The 20681-nt window shown below is 45.2% G+C and overlaps 2 protein-coding genes across 5 annotated transcripts in view; both read right to left on the bottom strand.

Annotated features, from left to right (window-relative positions):
- The window catches only part of LOC135093535 (uncharacterized), an 11838-nt gene extending 1314 nt beyond the window's left edge, over nt 1–10524 (bottom strand). Inside the window, exons 1-15 of the mRNA XM_063992860.1 lie at nt 9812–10524; nt 8622–8995; nt 7816–8217; nt 7478–7619; nt 6709–6799; nt 6372–6462; nt 5969–6204; nt 2565–2748; nt 2283–2445; nt 2002–2100; nt 1591–1810; nt 874–1088; nt 647–765; nt 380–541; nt 131–215 (exon numbers count right to left, since the gene is read on the bottom strand). Coding sequence (XP_063848930.1) covers nt 131–215; nt 380–541; nt 647–765; nt 874–1088; nt 1591–1810; nt 2002–2100; nt 2283–2445; nt 2565–2748; nt 5969–6204; nt 6372–6462; nt 6709–6756 — 1622 coding nt within the window. The 5' untranslated portion in view covers nt 6757–6799; nt 7478–7619; nt 7816–8217; nt 8622–8995; nt 9812–10524. The remainder of the gene's footprint in view (nt 1–130; nt 216–379; nt 542–646; nt 766–873; nt 1089–1590; nt 1811–2001; nt 2101–2282; nt 2446–2564; nt 2749–5968; nt 6205–6371; nt 6463–6708; nt 6800–7477; nt 7620–7815; nt 8218–8621; nt 8996–9811) is intronic.
- Nucleotides 10525–11231: 707 nt separating this feature from the next.
- The window catches only part of LOC135093532 (tyrosine-protein phosphatase 69D-like), a 42611-nt gene continuing 33161 nt past the window's right edge, over nt 11232–20681 (bottom strand). For all 4 annotated transcript variants that reach the window (XM_063992851.1, XM_063992852.1, XM_063992853.1 and 1 more), the window contains 2 exons: nt 20519–20654; nt 11232–20269 (listed from right to left, as the gene is read on the bottom strand). In XM_063992851.1, the coding sequence (XP_063848921.1) occupies nt 20201–20269; nt 20519–20654 (205 nt within the window). In that variant the 3' untranslated portion in view covers nt 11232–20200. The remainder of the gene's footprint in view (nt 20270–20518; nt 20655–20681) is intronic.

Raw genomic sequence — 20681 nt, 5'->3', positions numbered from 1 at the left:
TAAGTCTTATTGTATCTCTCTCTCTCTCTCTCTCTCTCTCTCTCTCTCTCTCTCTCTCTCTCTCTCTCTCTCTCTCTCTCTCTCTCTCTCTCTCTCTCTCTCTCTTTCTCTCCTCGGCGGGTACACTCACCTATGGAGGCACTGCAGCAGCTTCAGGATCATCAGCACGCCCACCACAGCCGCCGCCACGCCCGCCAGCACCGCCCACCACACCACTGCCCACACGTGGCCAGGAAACCACCAGATTACACACGATAATACGCAAATAAAAAAGATTGAACAGTCAGTCAGTCAATAAATAAAGGAAGGAAGGAACAAATGAATGAATGGAATTACTGAGGATGCACAAGTGACAGGCAGCGCAGAGGGAGCAGCTTACCGTGACGTGAGGACGCTGTGGTGACAGTGACGCCCTCTGACCACTGAGACATTCCACTGCGGTACTGCAGCCTCAGCCACACAGTGTACCGCTGGCCTCCCTCCAGTCCCGCTACGTCCACTGTCTCCTCCCACCCCGCCCTCCTCACTCTATCCGCCTCCTCTGTGGTGCAAACCAGCCTGAGTCTCCACTCCCTCTCTTTTCATTACTCTTTAATTTCACTGCAGTCCTCTTCCCCTGTCCTCCTCACAATACCTGTATCCTCACCTGTGCAGTTGGACGGGTAGCGGTGAGCCCCGCGGCAGTAGGAGGCCTCCGTGGCCTCCACCACGCCCGCCCAAGAGCGGCAGTCCAGTGACCACGGCAGCTCCACCCACGAGCTTCCCCTGGGGAGGTGAGGCAGGTGTACGACATTACAGGTGTGGCAACACTGCGGGCAACACCACACAGGCAACATTGCATGAGGCAAAGCAACACAGAGTGGCGAGACTCACGCGAGGGGCGCGTCCTCCAGCTTGGGCGGGGCGCGGGCGGTGGTGAAGAGCTGAGGGGTGACGCAGCGGTCCCACGCCAGGCCGCTGGACGTCCCGACCTGGTCCTCCTGCGACAAGGCGAAGGTCACCTGCCCCGCCGCGCCCTGCAGCCCGAAGTCACGCAGCGTGAAGTTAGCGGAGGAGGAGTTGTCCACGCTGGTCCAGGCCAGCTGGCCCTGTTGGGGGAGGGGGAGGCTGTTACTGGCTGAGGTAGGGTACGGGGCAGGGGATGTTACTGGCCGGGACAGGGTTAGGGGCAAGGGTTACTGGTTGGGGCAGGGTAGGGGACAGGAGCTGTTACTGGCTGGGGCAGGGTGGGGATTGGGGAACCTGTTACTGGCTGGGGCAGGGTGCGGGGCAGGGGCTGTTACTGGTTAGGGCAGGATGGGGGTAGGGGCTGTCACTGGCTGGGGCAGGGTAGAGGGCGGGGCAGGGGCTGTCACTGGATGGGGCAGGGTGGGGAGCATGGGCTCTTTGGCTGGAACAGGGTGGGAAGGAGGGAGGGTTGTTACTGGCTAGGGCAGGGAGGGGGACAGGGGCTATTAATTGCTGGGGCAGGTTGGGGGCCAGGGACTGTTACTGGCTGGGGCAGTGCTGGGGAGGAAGTGTTATGGTAGCAGACAAAGAGGAACAAGTGCAGCACACAAGCAGACCACAGGACGCGCAGACCTCCCTCACCGTGCACGGGTTGGTGTCCTCCTGCGCACCGGTGCACACGTACACGGTGTGGCGCGGGGTGTCGCCAGGCCGCCAGCGCAACTCATACAGGGCGTCCTGCCCCTCCCTGGCGTGCAGCACCACTACCGGCAGCAGCGGCGGCGCTGGCCTGCCGGGACGCACGCCCACCGCCGCCCACGTGCTGCTGCGGCCCTCGCTGTTCCTTGCCGCCACCCGCAGCCTGCAACACAAGGCGCCTTATCACTGCACGGCGGCGGCGACAATACAACAACAACAACAACAACAACAACAGCAACAACAATAACAACAACACAACAACAATAACAACAACAGCAACAATAACAACACAACAACACAAAAACACAACAACAACAACAACAACAACAGCAACACAGCCAGTGCAACACTCACGTGTAGGGCGCCGCGGTGGACAAGTTACGGAACACCACGAAGGTTTCACTGACTGCGATCTGCGCCAGCACCTCCTCGCCCTCGCCTTCGCCCTCGTTCCTGCAGCACAGAGTGACACTGCCGGTCAGTCTTCTGCAGCACAGTTTCGTCTTTATGCAGCACAGCACCACACCACTCAGGCCGCCAGGGGCACACCACCACACACCACCACACACCCGCGTCCGGTGCCACACACACCGCAACACACATCACGCCACTACACACTACACACCGCCACTCACCCGCGTGGGGCGCCGCACACCTGCACCAGGTAGTCAAAGTCTGGTCCGTTGTGGAGGAGCGGCGGCACCTGCTGCCAGGTGAGGGTCAGGTCACACAGGCCCGGGAACCCCCGCTGCGTCACCTGGAAGGTGCCGGGACCCACCGCCGGAGGGGCGTCGGGCACTGGGCCCCGCAGGGCAGGTTAGCGCTCAAAGGCACAGTCACAGTACACTTACTTATACACACACACACACACACACACACACACACACACACACACACACACACACACACGCACTCACCAGAGGGCGGGGTCGTCACGTTGCGAGGTTCCGAGTCTGACCACCAGCCGTCCTCCTCCAAGGGTGCCGGAGCCGCGGCAGAGCGCAGGCTCACGCGCACCTCGAAGCGGTGCCACCAGAACTCCAGCGAGATTCTGTGCTGTCCGGTCTTGCAGGTGTCGTTGTGGCACGGCAGCAGCGCTCCCTTATGGAAAGATGGGGAATGTGGGACTTGCTATGCGCGCGGGCACACACACACACCTAAACACACACACACACACACACACAAACACCAGTACATGTCACAGGAGGAGGCAGTAGACACCTGCCGAAACGATAATTACTCCCAGTGAGGTCTAAAGCACTGTTCAGGGGGTGCTGTGAACTTATCATAAAACCCAGCTGTGACCTCACTGAACGTTTCCCTTTGTGTCTCACAACCCAAGGGGGCAGTCACAGCCTGCCCTCTAAAGACAACTCTATTCCTCCACTCAAAACTACAAGCACCTAATAACACACACCCTTCACTCAAAAATTTAAAAATCATCATGGCGACTCCTACACCAGCCTCGGAGTCCCCATCTGGGGAGTACTGGGACAGTAGCCCCTTTTCTGTTCCCTCCTACTTTCTCTATCCTCATTTTCGGTCCAAAGCTGGATGTTGCGTTTATGTGCGCAATGACTTAACCTGCTCTCGTGCCCACGCTCTTGAATCTTCCGAGTTTTCCACCATCTGGCTACGACTACAGAGTCACTCTCAAACTAAATTTATCTGTGCTGTATACCTCTCACCTAACTCCTCTGACTATAAGAAATTCTTTGACTACTTAACTTCCAAAGTGGAGCACATTCTGACCCTCTTCCCTTTTGCAGAGATCTCCATTCTTGGAGACTTCAATGTTCACCACCAGCTTTGGCTTTCCTCTCCCTTCACTAACCATCCTGGTTAACTAGCCTTCAACATTGCTATCCTCCATGACCAAGAGCAATTGGTGCAACACCCTACTCGTATTCCTGACCGTCTTGGAGATACGCCCAACATTCTTTACCTTTTCCTGACCTCTAATCCTTCTGCTTATGCTGTCACCCTTTCTTCTCCGTTGGGCTCCTCCGATCACAATCTCATATCTGTATCTTGTCCTATCGCTCCAATCCCTCCTCAGGATCCCCCTAAGCGAAGGTGCCTCTGGCGTTTTGCCTCTGCTAGTTGGGAGGACCTGAGGAGGTATTTTGCTGATTTTCCTTGGAATGACTACTGCTTCCGTGTCAGAGACCCGTCTTTGTGTGCTGAGCGCATAACAGAGGTGATAGTGTCTGGCATGGAGGCGTACATTCCTCACTCTTTTTCTCGTCCTAAACCCTCCAAACCTTGGTTTAACACAGCTTGTTCTCGTGCTATACATGATAGAGAAGTGACCCACAAAAGGTACTTAAGCCTTCCATCACCAGAATCTCATGCACTTTATATTTCTGCCCGAAACCATGCCAAGTCTGTTCTCCAACTAGCCAAAAACTCCTTTATTAACAAATAGTGTCAAAACCTTTCAAGATCTAACTCCCCTCGTGACTTCTGGCATCTAGCCAAAAATATCTCCTATAACTTTGCTTCTTCTTCTTTCCCTCCTTTATTTCAACCAGATGGCACCACTGCTATCACATCTATTTCTAAAAATGAACTCTTCGCTCAAACCTTTGCTAAAAACTCTACCTTGGACGATTCTGGGCTTGTTCCTCCCTCTCCTCCACCCTCTGACTACTTCATGCTACCTATTAAAATTCTTCGCAATGACGTTTTCCATGCCCTCGCTGGCCTAACCCCCGGAAGGCTTATGAACCTGATGGGGTCCCTCCTATTGTTCTCCGAAACTGTGCTTCCGTGCTTGCACCTTGCCTAGTCAAACTCTTTCAGCTCTGTCTGTCAACATCTACCTTTCCTTCTTGCTGGAAGTTTGCCTACATTCAGCCTGTTCCTAAAAAGGGTGACCGTTCTAATCCCTCAAACTACCGTCCTATTGCTTTAATTTCCTGCCTATCTAAAGTTTTTTAATATATCCTCAACAGGAAGATTCTTAAACATCTATCACTTCACAACCTTCTATCTGATCGCCAGTATGGGTTCCGTCAAGGCCACTCTACTGGTGATCTTCTGGCTTTCCTTACTGAGTCTTGGTCATCCTCTTTTAGAGATTTTGGTGAAACTTTTGCTGTTGCCTTGGACATATCAAAAGCTTTTGATAGAGTCTGGCACAAAGCCTCCTACGGCTTCTATCCTTCTCTCTGTAACTTCATCTCAAGTTTCCTTTCTGACCGTTCAATTGCTGCTGTGGTAGATGGTCACTGTTCTTCTCCTAAATCTATTAACAGTGGTGTTCCTTAGGGTTCTGTCCTGTCACCCACTCTCTTCTTGTTATCCATTAATGATCTTCTAAACCAAACTTCTTGTCCTATCCACTCCTACGCTGATGATACCACCCTGCACTTTTCCACGTCTTTTCATAGACGTCCAACCCTTCAGGAGGTAAACATTTCACACAGGGAAGCCACAGAACGCTTGACTTCTGATCTTTCTAAAATTTCTGATTGGAGCAGAGCAAACTTGGTATTGTTCAATGCCTCTAAAACTCAATTCCTCCATCTATCAACTCAACACAACCTTCCAGACAACTATCCCCTCTTCTTCATTGACACTCAACTGTCTCCCTCTTCTACACTGAACATCCTCAGTCTGTCCTTTACTTATAATCTGAAATGGAAACTTTACATCTCATCTCTAGCTAAAACAGCTTCTATGAAGTTAGGTGTTCTGAGACGTCTCCGCCAGTTTTTTTCACTCCCCCCCCCAGCTGCTAACTCTGTACAAGGGCCTTATCCGTCCATGTATGGAGTATGCTTCACATGTGTGGGGGGTTCCACTCATACTGCTCTTCTAGACAGGGTGTAATCAACAGCTTTTCGTCTCATCAACTCCTCTCCTTTAACTGACTGTCTTCAGCCCCTCTCTCACCGCCGCAATGTTGCATCTCTAGCTATCTTTTACCGCTATTTTCAGGCTAACTGCTCCTCTGATCTTGCTAACTGCATGCCTCCCTTCCTCCCGCGGCCTCGCTGCACAAGACTTTCTTCTTTCTCTCACCCCTATTCTGTCCACCTCTCTAATGCAAGAGTTAACCAGTATTCTCAATCATTCATTCCTTTCTCTGGTAAACTCTGGAACTCCCTGCCAGCTTCTGTATTTCCCCCTTCCTATGACTTGAATTCCCTCAAGAGGGAGGTTTCAAAACACTTATCCATCAATTTTTGACTACTGCTTTGACCCTTTTATGGGACTGGCATTTCAGTGGGCATTTTTTTTTTTATTGGATTTTTGTTGCCCTTGGCCAGTGTCCTTCCTACATAAAAAAAAAAAAAATGTATACTGTACTCACCAGGATCCAGTCTCCTGCTGCTGCTGCTGCTGCTGCTGTTGGTGATGGTGATGGTGGTGGTGATGGGGATAATGGTGACTCCACGCCCTCGGCCAGGCGGTGGTCCACCCGCACCACCACGCCCGCGGCAGCCTCAGCAAAGGTGTCCATCGGGGGCGGCAGCGTCCACCCCACCACCGCCTCTCGCCGCCCCGCCACGCCCGCCACGCTCACGCTGGACATCGCGGCGGGCACCACTGCGGGAGGACACGGAGGGCGCGGACTTCAGGCCAAGGCTGTTTGCTTCCCACTCCCCTCACCTTACTTATCTCTTTCACACACACACACACACACACACACACACACACACACACACACATACACACACACACACACACACACACACACACACACACACACTTACCCACTGCCAGAGGATCAAAGATGTGCGTGAACTCCTTATTTCCCTCCGTTAGTAAATTCGTCACAATGAATTTCATAAACATCATCTCGTTCTGCTGGGGAGAAAAAAATTAAACAACTACTGATTCATGAAGAAACACTCCAATACACAAACATGTACTGACACGAAATAAATAAAATAAGTAAATAAATAAATAGTAAATGAATAAAATTAGTTAATTTCCTTTAACCTTTCCTTCACGCGTTTAAAGTTTAGGGTGCATGTTTGACTACGAATGGTCTAAGAGGCGACAGAGGAAGCTGTGACGAGCCTGAGATCGTCTGCTTAGTGTACACACCGCGGTATTGTGGTAGGCATTGCCGTTCCAGCCGCAGCAGTTGTTCATGCAGGATGTCTCCAGACACGTACCTTCCACACACTCACAAAACCTGCAAAGATGAAAAGCAATGTTAGCATGTGTTTCCAATCTCTCTCTCTCTCTCTCTCTCTCTCTCTAAAGGCATGGGGAATAAGTATAGTCATTATTTTGTTTATCTACCAAGACTGGACAAACGGAAGGGTCGAAAAAGTGTTTATTCTAATGATCATTTCCATGAAAACTAAAGCTTCCCTTCCCCTTCTAATTAGGGAAACTTATTCACACTTGGTTGAAAAAATTTGTGAAACTTAATCATAATTTGACGTTAGATTTGATAAACGTATTCATATTTAGCCATGGAATTAGATAAAGTTCCTCGTAATTCGTCACTGGATCAGATAAACTTACCCACACTTAGTCAAAACTTTAGGAAAACTTACCCATAAGTCGTCTTAGGATTAGATAAACTTGCTATAGGATTACATAAACTTACTCATCATTTCCCATTGGATTAGACACACACACCAAAATATTACGAAAATTTACTCAGTCACTCTCCCCTGCCTTCCTCCCCTCACACACACACACACATGTAGAAATCGTATTCATCTGTCGTTAATACCGTAAAAACTCCCTCAAAAATCTTTATAACCAACTAGAACTACAGCCTTCCAGAAGTAGTGGAGGTGGGGCGCTGAGGTGTTTCAGAATATAGGCCCTCGGCGTCCCTGCATCAAAGGAGACTTACTGGCACTGGTCGGACACACAAAGGAAGGGGAAATAGTCTTCTTTGGAGCTCTGGGCGGGGTTATAAGGCCTGGTCCACGTGCACTCCAACACCTCCCAGTTATAGAAGCGGCAGCCGAAGTCCTCCAGATCCAACACCGGGACTGAAGGAGATACCGTATGAGTGTAAGCTGGAATCCTGGAAGCTGGGGAGTTTGGCTCCTGGAATGCTGGAATGTTGGAATACTGGGATGATGAAGTGATGGAATTAGGAGAATACTGAGATGCTGGAATACTGAGATACTGGAATACTGGAATGCTGAGATACTGGAATGCTGGAATACTGTGCGAGTGACTTACATCCGACGTTGATAGCCGCGAGGATGGAGAAGGTGTGGGTGTCGATGCAGATCAGGCGGTAGTGGCCAGGTAGGTCCTCCTTCAGGTACACCTCCACCACGCCCTCCCCCACCACCTGCCAATAGGGGGAGGGGCGTCAGGGGTGGGGATAGTCCTACACACTGACTGACTGACTGACTGACTGACTGACCACACACACACACACACACACACACACACACACACACACACACACACTAGCCTGGTGACTCTGCGTGCTGCCATTCTGGTGACCAAACTCCTGCGACACGAGGGTCATCACTGCCTGGCTTGGGTCACACTCCTCCAGCTCCACTAACTCAATCCTGCACGCCTCCACGTCTCCTGCCGCCACCACGAAGCCGAACTGGTTTTCTGGACAGTCTGTGGAGGAGAGTGATGGGTTGAATGAGTGAGGAGCGAGTGAGTGAGTGATTGGTTGATTAATTCATTAACTGACTGACTGACTGCTCAATTATTGATTGACTGACTCACTGGTTACCTGACTCATCGACTGATACACTAAATAGCAGAAGTAGATAAACAAATCTACTTTTGAACCTTCAACCACGATAATAACAAGCACTGGGTATAAACAAGGTCAAAATCAAGTTGTACAATGCTTCAGGAATTTAACCTGACCTTATCTGACTGCCTGCACGTCAGTTAGTGTCTGGTAGCATTGGACAGAATAAGCAGCGACAAACACACACACACACACACACACACACACACACACACACACACACACACACACACACACACACACACACACACACCTGCCTAACCTTTCATGGAAGCCTCAAATGCGCCGGAACCCATAGCCTGGAATCCACCTTTCTTGTGTTCCACCTCCGATGATTGCCAAACGGTCATCTTCAAAACAGAGGCGTGACTTTCTGATGCTTTGTAACTGGCGACGAGAGTGCTGGAGGTCTCAAGTGCTGAAGTGGTCATGTTTGGCTCTGTCCTTTGAAGTGCTAGGGTGCTGAAGCTGCTGGTTGTGCTTCTTTGTGGAGCAAATGAGCCTCTGGAGGTGAGGGAGGGCGTGGTGAGGGAAGGCGATGTGTGTTCTTCGGCCCAAGCTGGAGAGAAGGAGAGGAGGGCCAACCAAGCATACACGACCCTTGCCCTGACCTGCCGGCCCTCCATCCTCACATGGCTGACGTAGTAGTAGTAGTAGTAGTAGTAGTAGTAGTAGTAGTAGTAGCAGTAGTAGTAGTAGTAGCAGAAGCAGCAGCAGCAACAAAAGTAACAATATTAGAACCACTGAGCACGATTTGAACAGCAAAACCATAATAATAATAACAATAATAATAATAACAATAATAATAATAATAAGAAGAAGAAGAAGAAGAAGAAGAAGAAGAAGAAGAAGAAGAAGAAGAAAAAGAAGAAAAAGAAGAATCAAGGAGAGAAGAGTATGTAGGTAGAAAGAACATTACGCAATAAAAACAAAAACAAAAAAAACAGTCGATAAAGTGACAGATCAAATCACACCGGAACACTAGGGACTTGGCATCAGTGTTGGGTTATCTCCTTGCGTCAGTCAGCGAGGCGGTGAGGCGTGTGGGGGAAGCCAGGCGTGGGAAACAGATGGCGCTGGTGAGGCTCTCATGACGTGCTTTGTTACTTATTTTCAGAGGCTACATGATTAGTTGGGTTATCATGTGTTATTGTTATTATTATCATTATTTTATTGATGCAGAATCTTTGTTAAACTCATTATAATCATGAAAAGACCCTTGAAAAACCCAACAGCTTCCACGACAACCTCTTAAAGCACTTGTGATTCAGTATCGAAATGTCTGAGAATGAAGTCTTACCTGAAGTCGCGTGTGCCAAAATCATGCACAGTCTTGAGGGTGAATATTTTGAAAGAATACGGAAAGACGGAACACGACCTTTAATCATCCCTCTAAGGACACAATGAGGTACAAACACACCCTTAGAATGTAATGATACAAATTGTACTTACTTGAAAATGACAGGGACTGACACCTCTTCTTTTCCTTCTTTGTGTAGCAACAAGTTTGTCTTTCCGAGTGACGAGACAGTGGACGTGGGCGAGGCTAGTGTGACATATGGAGCCTGTACGCTCTGCCCTCTCACCACAACAATTTTCAAAGGCCACAGAGATAATCAACCGGGTTCTCACGAGTGTTCCTCCTGTTAATGATGCAGAAAGCTTGTTAATCTATCACTAGAACCATAAAAACATCCTTGAAAATCCGTGTCACTTCAACTAGAGCCTTTTGTATAGTGGAGGTGCGGGTAGAATTGCTTCAGAATGACCAGACATGGCACGTGTCTTTCAAGAGCGTGAGATCCGGGCAGACTGTGGCAAGGCGACGGGGCGCTTATCACAACCCCTAATCCTTTTAATCAACGTGAGTCTGCTTGTCGTGTTAGTAAACCTGTTATCGGCGGCTCACACCTCACCGACGCCCACGCCGCTGTGCTGACACGAGAGGCGCCAGGAAGCGGAGCGTTAAGGTTTCCTTGTGCCTTAGAGGGCGGGAAGATGTTATCAGAATTCACAAATGCAAAAATATAAGTGGCATGGTGTGACGTTACATCTAAGGCCGGTATTTTGAAACGCTCTGGTCCCTCACCACGAGTGCTTTCAAAGGCCACAGAGATCATTAGCCAGGTTCTCAATAGTCTTTTTCCTGTTGATAATATAGAAAATTTTGTTGATCTGTCACCAGAATCATAAAGACACATTTAAAACTTCTGTAATTTTCGTACGTAAAAAATGATGGGAGAAAAACTTTTGTATTTTCTTACGTGTGGCAGACTTGGCTGATCTCACGCATTACTACTCGCCGGCAAACACAAGCGTTCGTACTGTAATTTCGACTTCGGATTATAATTAGACAACAACCATGCTATGCGTATGTTAATCTTATGTCGAATAGCTGTTAACTAAATGTTTGTTGTTTTACCCACATTTTTTGCATCATCATGAGTATTTTTTAACACAATTTTTATAAGTTTGTTACCAATTTATCTATTTATTCAAAGGAGGACATCGCCCTGAGATGGTGGGGCACCCGGCGGGCCACAGCCCTGACAGTTTTCCTTCAACCCAGCCAGTGTGTGCGGCCAAGCCGTCCTCACAACACACAAGGGAGTCAACAACAATAACAATAACAACAGTAGTAATAAGAAAAAAAGAACAACAGCAACAACTAGTGCCAAGAAATATGAATCACATGGAACCACCAACTCCTGGTATCAAGGCATTCACTCTCCACTTTATCCCATGACGTAATTTGACCCTTCAGAAAAAAATAAAAACAAAAATACACACGAACATACAAATATATATAGATATATAAATACAAAAAAATGTGCATAATACACTCACACAGGGTTACAATAAAGAAAAACACTTATTTTATACACAAGATGTATTTGTCATGTTATACAGTAGAAACAGACTACACAGTGTAAATGGTTAGTGTACAAAGCATAAATACAATCATACGATGAAAAATAAAGAAAAAAAGAAAAGCAAATACTCGTATGTACAGTTGTTAAAAGTTTGACAGCTGTGGCAATTTGGCGCTAAACAAGACAGTGAACCTATCCTGAAATATCCCCGCTGCCAGCCTCGCCTCGCCGCGCTCCCTTGCCTCGCCTCGCTCCTTCAACACATGAAGATGAAAATAAATACTAGAACCACATGAAGGTTAATCCATCCCAGATACTTCGGGAATTGTTAAGGTTAAGTAGTAGTAGGGTAGCGTAGTTAACCTAACCAAACCAAATTCTTCGTGTGATCCAAATAGAACCTCCAACAGTATTAGCACAATTAATCCAACCTGAGACGCCGTTTTCTGTGTCACACTTGGCAGGAAAATCACACGAGGAACTGATGTTAAAAAAGAAGCGACGGCGAGACGAGACTAACAACAATTTAACAAGAAGTCGAGAATTCAGGGACAGTTTGGGTATTTGTCAGAACACGAGGTCTTGAAGCAGCGAGTGAACCCAGCGAGTGAGTTTTCGCCTGTCTCGCGATGTGTTGTGTTCAGCCCTCGAACCTCACGAAGGGAAGGAAGGAAGGAACAAGCACCCTATAGTTGTGGCGGCGACGGCAGCCTTCAGAACAGCTTGCAGGATGTGTGAGGGAGGGAAGAGGAGGGAAGGACAGGGAAAGGGGAGTCTATACAATGTTGTCATACTACTCTGCATGACATTTAGTATTTTTTGTACAGTAAAGCTCTCACAAATGCTGACCAATCACTAAACTCATGACTTAAAAAGGTATAAAAACATCCGTAACTCACTCCAGCAACAGGAAGCAAACGAGTGAGTCAGTGAGTGAATGAGTGACAGAAAACATTAAAATTAATTGAGTATAAAGGTTTGAGGGTTTGGGGGAGGGTGAATCCACGAGACAAGAGCTTCGGTGACCTGTACTAAAAACGGGGTGAACGAGCAAAAGTCTGGAACACACTTCTACGAGAGCTACTTGGGAGGATATAATAGTAGCTAACCACAGGCGGGTAGTTGCACTATGAATATAACTTTTGCAATCACAATTTCGTTCTTTATACACTTACATTCGTAAAGATGAAAACTGAAGTCATATGTTCTTTACAAATACATTTTTTTTATTTATTATACTTGTACACTGGTGACGCTAAATGAACTGGTGAAGGAAACTGAGCTGCACTGTACTCGCCATTCCATTTTCTTTCTTCCCATGCATTTCTTGAATAGCACTCGTGTTCAACAAACACCAACCGCTTGCCAAGACGTTATTCCGAACTCACAATGACAAAAAATATGATAATTATGGTAATAATAATGATAACTAGCATACACATACTTAATATTAATGTGCTAATTTTTCTTTTTTTTTTTTTTAGGGAAGACCTAACCTGCATAAGACTAATACCGGACTAGCCACAGCGATATCTGGTGTGCGTGGGCCGCGGCACCCTCAGCGTCTTCCGGTGCCCCGAGATGCAACACTCGCGGGCGTCCCCTCCATAACTTACGGCTGAGCGGATCAAGTAGTCTAAATTAGCGTTAATCTACGGTGCTTAAATAGACATAACTTTCATATGGACAGATGCACTGTGGACTGACTGTTTCCATTGCTTTAGGGTTCAGGAGCGGGAGGACGACAGCTGAGGGTCGTGGTGCGCGACAAGAGCCCACAGCCTCCAGACGGCGGTACGTAACTTAACATCGGACCAAACCGAATCTTTTACTTTATATACTGAACCTTGTCAAATAATAGTACAAAAAAGATACAAAAAAAAAAAAAAAAACATACCACATAATAGCAAAACATGTAATGGCGCTCTGCCATAAAATGAGTTTTAAAGCTGCTTACAAAAAGGTAAGATAAGGTAAGGGGTACTCTTGAAAAAATGTCATGCAACAGGGAATTAACCATAATATAATAATAGTTAGGATTATGATAATATCACCTAAACATATACATACAGAGTACAAAATGCATTAAAAAACACTCCGGTTTGACACACTCGACCTCTCTCCTCAGCGGCGGTTCTTGCATTTCCTCCTGCATTACACACACACACACACACACACACACACACACACACACACACACACACACACACACACACACACACCTCCTCGATCTTCACCCTTTACAGCTCCTACTGCTCGCCAATTTAAAGTTAATATATTTCATGTTAACCCAAAATCAAAGACCTCTCTATTTCTCTTTCACTCAGACACAGAACATTCCCAGCAGCATTCCAGCACCAGACATCGCTCCTACCTCCCTATACAGCATGTTCCGATTAACTTGACGGTCAAGCCCAGCCCCTTCCACCCAGCGTCAAATACTACTCATTGTATTACAGAAAGGAGAGAGGGGAGGTGCTTCGAAAAAAAAAAAATGTCAGTTTTAATGTTAAATGGAGTATTGGTGACAACACACACACACACACACACACACACACACACACACACACACACACACACACACACACACACACTTGAACGAATAAATGACCATAATGACATCCTTGTGTGCATCATGTTAAACTACAAATACTGTATAATAATAATAATAATAATAATAATAATAATAATAATAATAATAAAAATAATAATAAGCCAAATTCATGAGTGGGATGGATCGATTTCATAAAGGTAATGCCACGTGTGGGCTTAGTGGCTTCTTGCAGCTTCCCTTTTTTTGCTAATAATAATAATAATAATAATAATAATAATAATAATAATAATGGAGAAACAAGGAAAAAGCAAAACAATAAGCTGAGTCTAAACACAAGACCTTTGGCAACATTAATCTGGCTGAATAATAATAATAATAATAATAATAATAATAATAATAATAATAATAATAATAATAATAATAGTGAATAGAATGAAATGATAGGCAGTACAACAAGTTAGGAGTACTTAATGGTGGTGGTGAAGGCGAGGACCTATCTGGATATGACACCACGCACGGAGCAATAAGGACAATGGTGACATGTTCAGTGGAGGTATACAACAGTTACTTGTAGTGCTGCCGCTGCTGCATGAACGCAACACAAGGGACAACAAATGTTCTGCACGTAGCTGATCACAAGAAACACATCAACTCGAGAAAATAAAAACAACCACCAGAAATAAAATCTCGAACTTCTTAGATTATGAAACCAATGATAAAATTATAAGGTAAATTTAAAAAAACAACAATATATATTACGATACGCAGAACTAAAGAAAAGACAAACATGGTGACATGAAGAGTAACTGGCTAACCTACACAGATCTGTTCCACGGTGGTGCTGGTGGTGGTCAAGGATGAGGAATAAAGTACTAATTTGTAATATGGAAGTAACACTAATTTGTATACAGGAAAGTTAGTGGTATTACTTAATGTATGAAATTCTCTCTCTCTCTCTCTCTCTCTCTCTCTCTCTCTCTCTCTCTCTCTCTCTCTCTCTCTCTCTCTCTCTCTCTCTCTCTCTATGCTAAGTGAATGTGTAGCAGCTGGTGCCAGACTTAACACTCACATGAGGAATAAATAAGGAGTGAATACTGCAATATGACACTGCAAAGGTACAGAAATATGAGAAAATTATATGCATTAGGTACCTACACTATGTCAGAATCTACGATACGTGAAATATACACTGATACATCTAAAGGAGAACTCAAATTACTGGAACAAAAACGTGAATCCTGAAGGGTGTTGTGGGAAAGGGGGTAGATCATAACACAAGGTAACTCATGGCAAAACTGAATTGGCTGGGAGAACAATGATGCCCTAGGAACATATTGTGTTTAATGGAGTTCCAATAGTTTTTACAGGTCTGCCAAAAGCCCGAATAATTAGACATCTGATTATCAAAACTACTTCGGTCAATGTATATGGACAACACACACACACACACACACACACACACACACACACACACACACACACACATCAAAGGCAAAACATGTATGGCATAACAATAAGTTGCATTCATGAGTTATGGTGCTGTTGCTGCTGCTGCTGTGGTACTAAAAACACAATTTTTCCTGAAGCATACCATGTGTTTCTGCACCAAAATGTCAAGCAATCCCGGATCTCCTCACTTCAGATGCTGCAATACCTTAAATGCCTAATATCTACACACCCCAAACCAAACACTAATACTTTGCATATGTCCAAACCTTAACATACCTCATTTACCACGACCTCAAAAAGTAAAAGGTCTCTACATCAAGCTCTCCATATAGGGTATGTATATATATAAGCTATCCATCATACAGTTCTTCCTCCTGCCTTTTAATGACCAGACACACGCCCACCCAAGCACTGCCTCACTCCTATCCAGTGTCTCCTTTATAATGTTTGGTGCATCCTGCCTTGCTCCTCAAAAGCCAAATGCATACAGGACCAACCACAAACACACTTGTCTGGTAGCTGTCAACAACACAGACCAAGGGGCACCAGCTCTTTGGAAGTAAAAGCAAACCTTCAACCCCTAACATAACATTAACTCAACCACTGGCAAAGCAAAGGAGAGAGATCATGTACCAGGAACAGAAACACATGAAACCTGGCACATTTTCCTACCAAGCCTTCAAGAAGCTTCATGTTGAGGTGGAGTGTAAGGCAATGGATGAGAATACTGTAAGCTGAACACATACACTAAACCCAATCTTGGAGTGACACCTGCCCTGCCTTCACAAACCTTCAGCAGTGTGGCACCTGGCTCAACTGTTGGTCCACAGACTCCTGTGTGCTGCCAAACACACATTCCTACAGTGGCACAGTTACTTGCAATGACTGCATCTCCAATCTTACAAAAGTTCAATTTGTGCGAAGTTCTGACTGTCTGACTTAGACACACCACAGAGAGCACCAATGGAGGTGTGACCCCACCTAGTAGATGATGTGGAACAAGCAATGATGCAAGTCTTTATAAATATCTATTATGTTTGCAATGAATGCTGAAATATCACCTATAATAATAATAATAATAATAATAATAATAATAATAATAATAATAATAATAATAATAATAATAATAATAAATAAAAATAATAATGATAATAATAATAATAATAATAATAATAATAATAATAATAATAATAATAATAATAATAATAATAATAATATCAAAATATGTAATCCAAATAAACTAGTATTCCCTTCCCTCTTTGGCCAAACACCTCCCTCTCTTCCTCTTCCTCCTCCTTCTTCCCACACCAGTCCAACCACAGTTCCACCTAATCTTCACGACCACTACTACCTTACCAGCTCACCGTCCACCCTTTCCCCTACACCAAGGAAGCTAAGGAACATACACACACACACATACACACACCATGTCATAACCATAATAAAAATATAAATAACCTAAAAGTGACTGCATTACATTCTCATTTACTTAGTACCAATTATCTGCATTAATAGTATGATAATAATAGTAATAATAATAATAAAAATAAAATCAATAATCCTTTCATTTCAGTGTCTTGTATCTTTTCATAATAAGTATATAAATAAATCTACCACTTCCCCTGGATCATTCTGGCTTTACAGGACTACTTGTATTTCTATCGTTTTTAAATTTCAATTGTAAACTGTATATTACTACAAAGTGCAATAATAACACTGACTTCTTTTCTACAACTCCTAAGTCATCGTCAAGATAATATTTGTAAGACGACAGCAAGAGAAAACACACACCAGGAACTTCAAGTCTTGGGAACGAAGCTCTGTGTTACTTAACTGGAGTGAGTGTGAGTGCAACAGACAGACAGACGCAGACTGGCATCCCAACCAACACCTCTATTGTATGAACAGGAAATAAGGAAACAAGCTCACACCTCCCATTTGATTCAGTCAATCTAAAGCTCATGGTGATTCTTAACCAAACGTGGCAAAAAACAAATGCAAAGTAGCCTTACACACACACACACACACACACACACATACACACACACACACACACACACACACACACACACACACACACACACACACACACACACAAGTTGAGAGCCTTATCCTACACAAGACACAGTTCATAGAAAAGATTAATTCTACCTATATCAACCTTAAAATATCATGCCAGCCAATGCCTTTCCTCATCTGCTAGAAAGTAGTTGTAGTAACAGAGTGATAGTGGTAATAGCAGTAGCAGCTGAAACAATGATAACAGCTAAAAAAAAAAAAAACATGAAAAATAATGAGCAATGAGAAGACATACATATGCCCTTTCATCTACCAGAGAAAATTAGTATGATGGGGGTTGGGTTATTCACTATACACTTTGTTGTAGATACGTAATCCTTCGTATAAAGTGTGATATGATTCGGCCCTGTCTTGCATCCCTTTGAAGCTCTGCAGTGACCTCTAGTCCTCACTCCATTACCACTTGTCTCCAGGTCTTCCCATCACTGGCTTCTAACAGTTTGCAATATGCCCCTAAACCTCCAACAAAGACCTGTTAATTCTGCAGGAGTAACAAATATGATACCCCATTGAATCGCAACAAATAGCAATCATGTTCGGTGATGTTCCTGTTTCCACACTTGGCAACAGAGATGAGGGATGCACAAACTCTCTGTAACAAGCCGTGGGGAATAATGTGACACCTGAAGACTGTGTGTGGAGTGAGGACTGACCTGGTGTACCATCAAGGTATCTGGTAGTCAGCATTAAGACATGGTCCCCTGGTGCATTCATGAGACCCTTGCTCCCTGCACACACACATCAACCAATACAGCCTTGTCCTGTTAAGAGTTTCCTTTCCACAAAGCAAAATTAAATGTACCAAGATTTACAGGGAAAACCTCAATAATTTGCCAGTAGAGAGAAAACAGGCACAATGGAAATGGTGTATCCATGGCTAAGGGTTCACACTGCACACACAAAACCAGCAAGTCCTTGTAGACATTTCACATCAGCACCACCTTTCACTATACAGAAAGTCATGACACAACATCCTCTAGGAATGACACCTTACTATCATGCTTGCCACGGTGCCCCAAGGATACCATTCTTCCACATATTGCTGCACTAAAAGACAAACACCAGGTATGTGATTAGTATTTCCCTTTGACTATGGGCAGCAGAGGATTACTGTGCTCACTGGGACGACACACAACTTGGCCAATGATCGGACTACGGAAAACTAATACAAGTGCAATAGAACCAATGACCTAAACACTGACGCATGGCCAGCTCTCTCAGTGCATAGGATGGGTGAGGAGATACATGAAACTATAACAATTGATTCAAACTTAGAGGTGGTAGTGTAGCAGCAAAATTCAACTCAGAAGCTATGTGGTTGCTTATGACATAAAAAATAATAAATAAAACTGTAATATGCCTATGCAAACTAAATGACATAAACTTGGGATGCTTTAGTACCTTATGATAAGACCACTTTCACTTAAAATATAAATGATATAGAAAATTGTGCATATAAAGTACACCCCCATTCTGATAAAGCAAATGACTAAGAGTAAAGTACCATTTGATCTCTTCCCTCAAAATGTTCTGCTATGTACAAAACAGGCTAAGATCTGGCAAATACAGCAGGTTTCAGAGGACACCAAATTTTGGCCTACTAATCCCCCAAACACCCGGCAATGCATCCTGCTCCATCTGGATGAGGGTCACTTGAGGGAGGCAACAACACAAGCACAAACAATGATGACTAAGAAGCTTGAGCACAGCGGGTCCTGCCTCTGTAACACACTCTACCGGAAGTCCTTGTTTTGTGCCCTCGGTCTTAAGTTACTTGCTTTAGTTTTCCTTATTTATCACAGCTTAAAAATAAATATAAAAATATCCATAAAAATGCAAAATGTGATGTAAAAATGTACAAAATTTCATGACAGACGCTATTCAGATATAATTTTTAGGAAGGGAATAATGTTTAGTAATTATCATGAATAATTGTTTTAACCTTTGCCTCTTTTTGTGAGTGATAACCTACATCTCTAGTCCCTCCCACATGTTACAGTGCAAAACTTCCTGCCCACAGACATACCCTCACTCACAGCCAGGATATGTATGTTCTTGGCAGACACTCCACAGCCTAAGCTCAAAGAAAACACTGCTGTATAACTGAGAGACACTCAGCAAGCTTACAGGACCATCAAACCATACAGGATTAATTAAAATATAAAAGCATAGGGCAGCAAAAAGGCCCAGCAGCAGTTGCCCGGCCTTGGAGATGCTTCCCTCTGGCCACACTGCACATCTCTCGGCTAAGCTTGGGACCGCACGACAGACCAGTGCGATGGACCAACTCCCACGGCCGGGACACTCAGGTCCCTTGCTGCGCGCCTCTTTCCTGGCCCACTAGCAAGTCAAGCCAAGTCCCTTGTGTGCACTACTGCAGGAACTGTGTTGTGCTGCAAAGGGAAACTTTTCACTGACATTTTGATGTGACTCAAAGTTGCTATCAATCCTGAGCCTGGGAGTGCACACTAGTGACTGGAGTCAATCCAATGCATAACCCGGTCTCCAATGTGACCTTTATGCCTTACAGAACTAAGTAAACAGCTTGACCAAAGAGCCAAGGTGTGTGAGGGACGTGGCCCTGGGGCTCCCTCTGGATAGTGGCGGGAGATTCTCACCATCAAAACAGACTTCAGTCGCACCTGACGGTATGCCACTTGGTTTGCTCCACCTAGAAAACTACTCTAGCAGATCAATTCCCAAAGCCTGGCGGAACAGAGTGCTGCACCCACCTCTGCTGGGCGGCACACGTCCCCACCAGCCATCTTGCTCCAGAAATACACAAATGACTCCACCCTCACTCCCTGCAGTGGTTGCTTAAGTATTAAAATTCATACTCTTAAAGATTGTGTCAAGCTAATGCTGGTTGGTGTAGCAGCAACTTCCTCAGAGGTTCTCCAGACCCTTGCTGTCGATGAACTCAACCAGTGCCTTGTAGCAGAACTCATACTGGGCCTGGGACCAAGGGAAAGACAGACAGTGAGAGAGAAAATCTGTAATGCTACACCCTTGGTTAATCACAAGCAAACATAAATATAGAAAGTCTACCCATTAAGTCAAATATCTACTAATGATATGGAGTCAAGATTGACAGTTATAAAGGACAGATTACTGATGCCAAGTATGAAATTCACATGGAGGCAAACAAAAGAAAACACCTGATACCTCCAGGTAAACAAACATTAAACTTTTGCATCAACTTACAAATTCCTGGAGTTGGAACTGCCGGAGAGCCCTTATTCTCCTGGAGGTCTGGAACACGTCCACCCGGCCCTCACGGCGCAAATGACGCAAGCAGTTGTTGAGGCAGACGTACACACTACTTCTGTCCCCACCACCCCTGGGAACACAACACTTAGTTAGTGCT

The sequence above is a fragment of the Scylla paramamosain genome, chromosome 43 (genome assembly GCF_035594125.1).
Source record: "Scylla paramamosain isolate STU-SP2022 chromosome 43, ASM3559412v1, whole genome shotgun sequence".
NCBI classification, from domain to species: domain Eukaryota; kingdom Metazoa; phylum Arthropoda; class Malacostraca; order Decapoda; family Portunidae; genus Scylla; species Scylla paramamosain.
This window is presented reverse-complemented; position numbering and strand designations above follow the sequence as displayed.